Raw genomic sequence first — 7,435 nt, forward strand, 5'->3', positions numbered from 1 at the left:
GTATCTATTCTATTATTATGTGGAATATTTTAAAAATTTATTATTATTAATATTTCTAATTTTTTTAATTTACATGTGGCCTTAGTCCTTACTTGAATTTTAAGTTTATGTAATGGCCAATTCATAATTTTCATATCACAGTTGCAAACAACGTGAAATCGCACAGAATTATAACTGGTCAAGACTCCAACTCAGAATCGACATCCACGTAAATCAAAACCCCAAATTACCCTCACTGCCTCCGCAAATGACGGCAAATCCTGTTGCGGCATTATGGTCATTCCATGAAAACTCACCGTCACGCTAATGTGCAACTATAAATACCATTCACCAAACACAAAGCGTTGAAATGCTGTCTACGCAACAGTTTTTAATCAGTAGCCGTCCTCGTTTGGGCATTTTCCCAGAAAATCACGCTTTCTGGTAAATTTTAAATATTTTCCCGAGAATCTTTCTTCATTATTGTCGATTTTTTTTTGCTTTAATTTGATGAAGTCTGATTGGATTTGAAGGAGGCGAAGCTTGAGAAAGTTAGGAATGGCGCCTCCGATTCTCTCACTGGCTTTGCCTTCTGAGACTGGTCGAGTTTTGAGCATTCAGTCGCACACTGTTCAGGTAGCTCATTTTGTCTTCTGTTTCTTTCTTTTTTTCTTTTTTTTTTTAATTTTTTTAATTGCGTGAAAGAACTTGATTATAATAATAATTGTGCTGGAGTTCATTGCATGCCGTGTGAAATTACTGTATTATCGTGTACTCTGCAAGATGTATACATATCAGATTGAGAAAAGCTGTGACTCATGTTTCTGGTCCTTGGGTGATAATGTGAAGCAAAAATAATTAATAATTAATTTCTATTATGAAAGGAGGTGGTTTAAAGAAGATAAGAGCTACCTATTCTTGGATCTTTTAATAAGTTAAAAGTTGATTTCTATTATGAAACTGCTAGATATGTCCTTTGATGCTTTGTGCTATGTACAACTCAGATTACTACATTTGCCATCAGTCATGACAGAGGGTTATAAAAAAGTGAGAGTATGAGGGAATATGAAAAAATGTTGCCTCCTTGTTTTGATTGTAAATTTTTTTCCCGGTACTTAATTTTAGGTAAGGTAAGCCATCGGCTTTTTTTTTTTTCTCTATGACGGGAAAGGAGCTGAGTATGCTAGCTGTATTTCATGTTTGGAGGAGTTGGAGTTATGCCATTAGGAGTAATACATAATTGATAGCTAAATGAGTGTTAATAATTGTATCTTCTCTTTGTCGTGGTTATATGTTTCTTTAAATCTGCCATTTTGGGTGACAAAAGCTGTCCCCTGTTTTGCTTACATGTTGAAGTAATAAACATGTCTGCGTGTATATAGAGTGAAAATTGTTGATAGGTGTCTATCTCTATCATTCTACTGTATGCTGCTAACACTTGGCAGAGTTCTTGGTTTCATCTGTGTTGCTTATTACCATCTTAACGTTGCTGCTATTCTTTTTTGTTCCCCAGGGATATGTTGGAAATAAATCAGCTGTATTTCCTCTCCAACTATTAGGCTACGATGTGGATCCTATCAATTCTGTACAATTTTCAAACCACACAGGCAAGCTGCTTACACTTCTACTCAAAAATCTCAGAACTATGAGGCTTGACATATGGTGCGATGTCATCTGTCAAACTATATAAGTTTAGGGAAAAAGCCATTGCCTACTTTAGTCTAAGTTATGGTTTAATCAATGTTATCCAGGATATCCAACCTTCAAAGGCCAAGTTTTAAATGGACAGCAACTATGGGAATTAATAGAAGGCCTCGAGGCAAATGATTTATTATACTACACTCATTTATTAACAGGTATGTCAAATTTAGTTGCCTAATTTCATACATAAGTTGATCTTTTGACCTAGCGGAATTACCTTTTAGTGCTATTATGGCTACTTGTGTTTCGGGAATGTTTATATACCATATTGGAAATCTTATGTTTCTTTTCAACTGGTTTACTTGCAGGTTATATTGGTTCGGTATCCTTTTTAAACACTGTATTGAAAGTTGTTGAGAAGCTTCGTTCTGTAAATCCAAAAGTTACTTATGGTAGGTTTTGAATGTCATGAATTTATTACACTTCTTTTCAAACATTATTTAAATGTCTAGATCTCTTTGATGATATTACACCTTACCTTTTTTTTTTTTTTTTCTCTGTCTGTGAGTCTGTGGTTACTGAATTTAAGGTTTGTTATTGTCCAATTTGTGTTTTGGTTTTTTCTCAATTCACTTACTAGTTGTATAGATCAAAGTGAGCATATTTCCTTTGCAAAGTTATTAAAATTATGTGCAACTTGAATCTCTCATGGGTACTGGAAATATGATGAAACTATATCTTTTATTTTGGCAATAGATAGAGTGAGAGGCCATTCCCATTCTTCTGGAAATAAATGAAATTGACACCCTTTTCTAATTTTAACTACGAGTGTTGTGATATTTTCGTTTGCTGTTGTATTTGTATCAGATTTTAAAAAAAATCAGTTCACTAGTTTACTGTCACAATTTCAAGTTGGTGTAGCTAAGCTCCTAAGGCTGCCTCTTAGCGTTCATGCTTCATTCTTTGTTCACAGGATTTGTCTATCTAGTTGTCTCTAGGTCATAATAGACTTGCTGCTCGCCTCTTATGTCATGTTCTAGCTAGGTGCAGTGGAATACACATATTGCAGTTTTGTATAATTTTGCCGATGTACCTTGTTTATCCAAAGAGAAATTAAATAAATGCATGTTTGCTAAAATATTGTATTTCTTGTCTAGTTTGTGATCCAGTGATGGGTGATGAAGGGAAGCTTTATGTACCTCCTGAGCTGGTATTAGTATACCGTGAGAAGGTAAGCAATCCAATTATTGCAGACATTGTGTTTATGTGCATTTCATTATTTTTCTTCTGTGAATTACTTAGTTGTAATAGTTGTTTGATTCTCATTAATGCTCGAGTTTATGATAATAAATATGCAGAACTTTTTGTATTTGAGTGCGATCATTTAGATTGGAGAGCTTGTTTAAGCAATAATTGTTGCATGGTCTTGAATGTTTTCCAAATTCTACATGCCTTGTGCAGTGATTAGATTTGGTTAAAAATACTGATAGTATTATCACATTGTGGTGGCATTCCATGTGGTTAGGTTGTTCCAGTGGCTTCAATGTTGACTCCTAACCAGTTTGAAGCAGAACAGTTGACTGGGTTGAGGTACTTGCTGGTACTTGTGAGTGATATTTGTGAAGCTTACCATGTTCATTTTTTGTTCCAATGTTGGATTATTCTGGCTATATTTAATTCAGCATCATCTTTGAATTATTTATGAAATGGAGACTACAAAATATAGAAGGAATTTGTCTATAACAAAATACTGGACACAAATTAGAACATTGAAATTCACATACTGACACCTGAGAAGCTATCAGAGTTGCTACCTTAGCCCTGACGGAGCTTTTGCCCCAAAAAAAAAAAAAAAAAAAAATGATTAAGAAGAATAAAGTGATAAACCCAAGAGGATACCTTCTCTGTTCATGTTGGTTTATATAATTCACTTAACTTAAATATTTGACTTGATATCAAGAGTGGATCTTTCTCTACTTGGTTACTAATGTGCCTCGATTTACAAATGAGCGATAATGATGACACATTTTTGGCTAAATGTGAAGCTAGTTGCTGCACTGTTATTTCTTCTGTCCCTCTGTTTCTCTCTTTTTCTTCCCCCACCCCACTACCATAGGATTTCTTTCCTTTTGTTGCTTGTGTGCATATGGATGTGTGACTCATGTATTTCAAGCACTTTCCAACTTTACTTATCCTCCAATTCTATATCATTTTGGAGTTTATTAGTACCATCAAAATAGGACTTTTACTAGTTACAATTTCTCATAAAGAATAGTGGAATCAGTTATGGTATATTGAATCTTCATTGAAATCTGATTTCTGTCAATTGATAAGTTTTACTTGAGTCTGTAACTACCACAATTTCATGTATAATTCTTCTTATGCTTATTCTATTTTACTGTATATTGGATGCTCACTTCATTCTTTCACATTCTGAGAAGATTTGCTTTCCACAGAATTGTTTCCGAAGCAGATGGCAGGGAAGCCTGTAAGATTCTTCATGCTGCTGGACCTCCAAAGGTTTTTTTTTTTTTTTTAATAGTTTTTCCCTAATACTTACTTTGATTCTACAACCTTTTCTCTCTCTTGATTTTTTAGCTTCTTTAGTTCCTGTTTTATTTTGCCTGTTTAATTTGTTTTTATTATCCTCGGGAGGTGGAATATGAAGTTAATAATGTCTTTCATTAATAAACTAATCTTTTGGTTCTTTTACCTTGATAGAAGGGGAAAATTATTCATCTAGGGAAATTTCAACTATATGATGTAAGTCTGAGTTCACAAAAATCTTAATAGATGAACCGAACTAATGCTGCTAAAGGGTTGGTGGTAGGATCTGCTCTTATTAGAAAGAAGGAAACTCTGTTTTTGCGCTCAAGCAATGATATGTACAGACTAATCCTCATGAAAGTGATTGACCAATCAACAATCATGATCTCAGGCATGAATGAAAAGTGTAGCTGAAGTTTACAGATAAGATATTACAATTTGTTGGAAATGTAATGGGAAAAAATGGTGTGACAGTTGATCAGTCTACTTGTGCTAAAAATTCATTCTTGATCCTATTGGTTCAAGTTTGACGACTCATTGGCTACAGCTTTTATGTTCGTGGGCAATTTATTTATGTAATCATGAACAATCAACTTCCTCAATTTCCAAAATTCATGAAAGTTATACAATATGATATGAGTTGGATATAATGGATTGTTTCACTGGATAGCTCCGATCTGTAATTACCCGGGTTCTTGTTTGTTGGAACCTTGGTAGGAGCTCCCCTTTTTTAAAGTCTCTTTTCCTCTGCTTCTCTTTCCAGGCAATAAGAAATTTGTTTGTTGTCTTACACACTTGATTGACACCGAGCATTTGTTTGTTTCCTATCCGGGAAAAAAGAGCATCTTGCTCAAAAATTCAATCAGTCATCTGTTTTCCAGCTCATGTACACTCGTGTTTTACTTTTTCCAAAAAGTTGTCTGTGAACTGCCTGTCGGTGTAAATTTAAGTCTCTTACTTTTTTCCTTCTTGTAACATAGTGTCTTTTAAATTTATCAGGTTGTGATTACAAGCATTAATATAGATGGCAATCTTCTTCTCATTGGCAGCCATCAGAAGGAAAAGGTAGGCTGTCTTTATGTTTTGCTGCTTAAAATTTTGATTTTACTTTTGGGTTCAGTGGGGTTCCTCATAATACCATGAGTTTTGTGAACAGGTCCTTATTACCACATTTGGTGTGATCATATGTTATATGGATATACACTAAAATTTAAGCTTTTCTGAAAGTGTGTAAAATTTCAACCCATGGCATTTGGAAATGCACATAACTTATATACTCATACTTATCTTTGACAGGGCCAGTCTTCTGAGCAATTCAAGATTCTGATACCCAAAATTGCTGCTTATTTCACAGTATGTAAATTTTTGTTATGAATAACTTTCGAAGGTATATACAGCTTATTGATTTGCTGCTGTAGAAAAATATCCACCTGGAATTCTTGAATGATATCATGAATGAGTAGGGTTGCATTACATGCTTTTGAATCTTTGTCACTGGTGTTAGTATGTTATTTTGTAAACTTAATCAGATGCAATAGCTGTTATCGAGCTCTGATTGGTCTAACCTGGAGTTATGTACAACCTTAATGCAACTAATCCAAATTTCTGTTATCTTTCCTTTCCCTCAACTACATAGATGTGTGCAACAATTGTCCTCAACAATGTGGTTAACAAGCGGCAAGTGGATGTCTAGGTCCTCAAGAAATGAAGGATATGGTTTAAAAACTTGTTAAAAATACAATGGTAAACATATATATAATGGGAAAGGTCAATTGAATTGGAAGACTACTGGGAGCTATCCAAAAAAATTTGTGCAACCAAGCAGGCATTTGATTTGAATGGGTTAACTTGCTTAAAAAGAGATTTTGAACCTGTAATAAATAAGATGTATTGATTGCAGATAATGCTGTTGGTCCTTTAGAAACAGCTTCAGGTGCTTTGTTGTTGTATTAAACATGTTCAAGACTTCTTTATTAATGTCAAATTCTCTGTGAAACTGATTGTATGAGAAAATGGGATGCACTTTTCTGTATCAATCAGTAAAAATGAAAAGGAAGAATGATAGGATTGTTTTCTTGATTTTATAGATGACTTAAGTTTTGTATCAGTAATTGGAAATAGAGGTTTTTCTTTAGGTACAGTAATAATTGACCATAAACCCTTGTTCTTCATTTTATTTGATATTTTTCAATTTTGTTGTCATTGCTTTGCCTTCTGTATAATGCTTACATTGCTTTATATTTGCTTATGCTTGTAGGGGACAGGAGATCTAGTGACTGCACTCCTACTTGGATGGAGTAATGTAATGCCTCTTTAATGTTTGAAGTTTAGTTCAGTCTCTGGCAAGCCAATCAATGATGTCTATTTTTTTTATTATATATTCACTTTGTGCTCTCCAGAAATATCCTGATAACCTCGACAAGGCAGCAGAGCTTGCAGTATCAACTTTGCAGGTATTACTTTTGCTTATGCTGCAATAGTATCTTTTAGACTTGGACTATATGGATCTTTGACATCGTTATCTGAAATATCAGACTCATTTATGGAATTATATGAGAAGAGTATATACAATGGTAGCTAGAAATATACTTGATATTCTATTTGCAGCCTCAGGGGTTTGAGTTAAGTGGCTATCATGAAAAGCATGCTGCAGAGCGCTAAGCTACTATTAACCCAAAGTTTAGAGGTTTGGTGGTGAAAGCTTACTTCTGAACCAAGAGGTCAAGGTTTGAAATCCCCTTGGGGTGTATTGGGAATATTATATTCCATAAGCTTCTTTGTTACTTAGCCGTAGGATCTGAAGTGGTTCCCAGTTTAGAATCCAATGAGCATGTAGGGAAAGTCGAAGGGATTTTGGGTATCAAAGAAAGAAAAAATTTGCATGTTAAGTTTAATGAATCTTGAAGTGTAGCTGTGTTTTGGAATATGCAAGCTACACTATCCCTTTCAAGGAAGTCTACACCCTGGACTGGCCATTGGGAAAAAATTGGAAGGTGAGAATGATTGAAACGATGGTACTGGTAGAAGACAACTTCAAGCAGAGAAGGTTTGAGGAGACAAGAATGAGTACTGCTCATCTTTTAAAGTAGTGAAAATATAGAGGTCAACCCATTGTCTATATTTGAAAGAGTACTGCTCATCTTTTAAATTGGTGAAAATCACTGGAAGAATAATTTTCAAACCCCACAGTGCTTCAGGGCTGAGATAACGTCATGTCTGCCAACTTAAGGATATGAAGGTTGTTGAGGAAAGTTGTAAATAGTGGTTA

At 34.5% G+C, this 7,435-nt stretch overlaps 1 protein-coding gene across 2 annotated transcripts; it reads left to right on the forward strand.

Annotated features, from left to right (window-relative positions):
* Positions 1–252: 252 nt before the first annotated feature.
* On the forward strand, positions 253–7,426 carry LOC116134736 (pyridoxal kinase-like). 2 transcript variants are annotated; one of them, XR_004128797.1, is made up of 12 exons: positions 253–423; positions 513–615; positions 1,493–1,586; positions 1,731–1,835; positions 1,989–2,072; positions 2,778–2,851; positions 3,146–3,210; positions 4,077–4,140; positions 5,167–5,232; positions 5,464–5,554; positions 6,425–6,469; positions 6,567–6,594. XR_004128797.1 is itself a non-coding variant. In XM_031420397.1 (12 exons), exons 1-12 carry the CDS (start codon positions 350–352, stop codon positions 6,645–6,647), a joined length of 912 nt encoding a protein of 303 aa, XP_031276257.1. In that variant the 5' UTR covers positions 256–349; the 3' UTR covers positions 6,648–7,426. The 2 variants fall into 2 exon arrangements, 1 of the variants encoding a protein (XP_031276257.1); XM_031420397.1 differs by having other exon boundaries at positions 256–423; positions 5,464–5,520; positions 6,567–7,426.
* Positions 7,427–7,435: the final 9 nt, after the last annotated feature.

This window comes from Pistacia vera, unplaced genomic scaffold, assembly GCF_008641045.1.
Source record: "Pistacia vera cultivar Batoury unplaced genomic scaffold, PisVer_v2 Contig291, whole genome shotgun sequence".
In the NCBI taxonomy this organism is placed as follows: domain Eukaryota; kingdom Viridiplantae; phylum Streptophyta; class Magnoliopsida; order Sapindales; family Anacardiaceae; genus Pistacia; species Pistacia vera.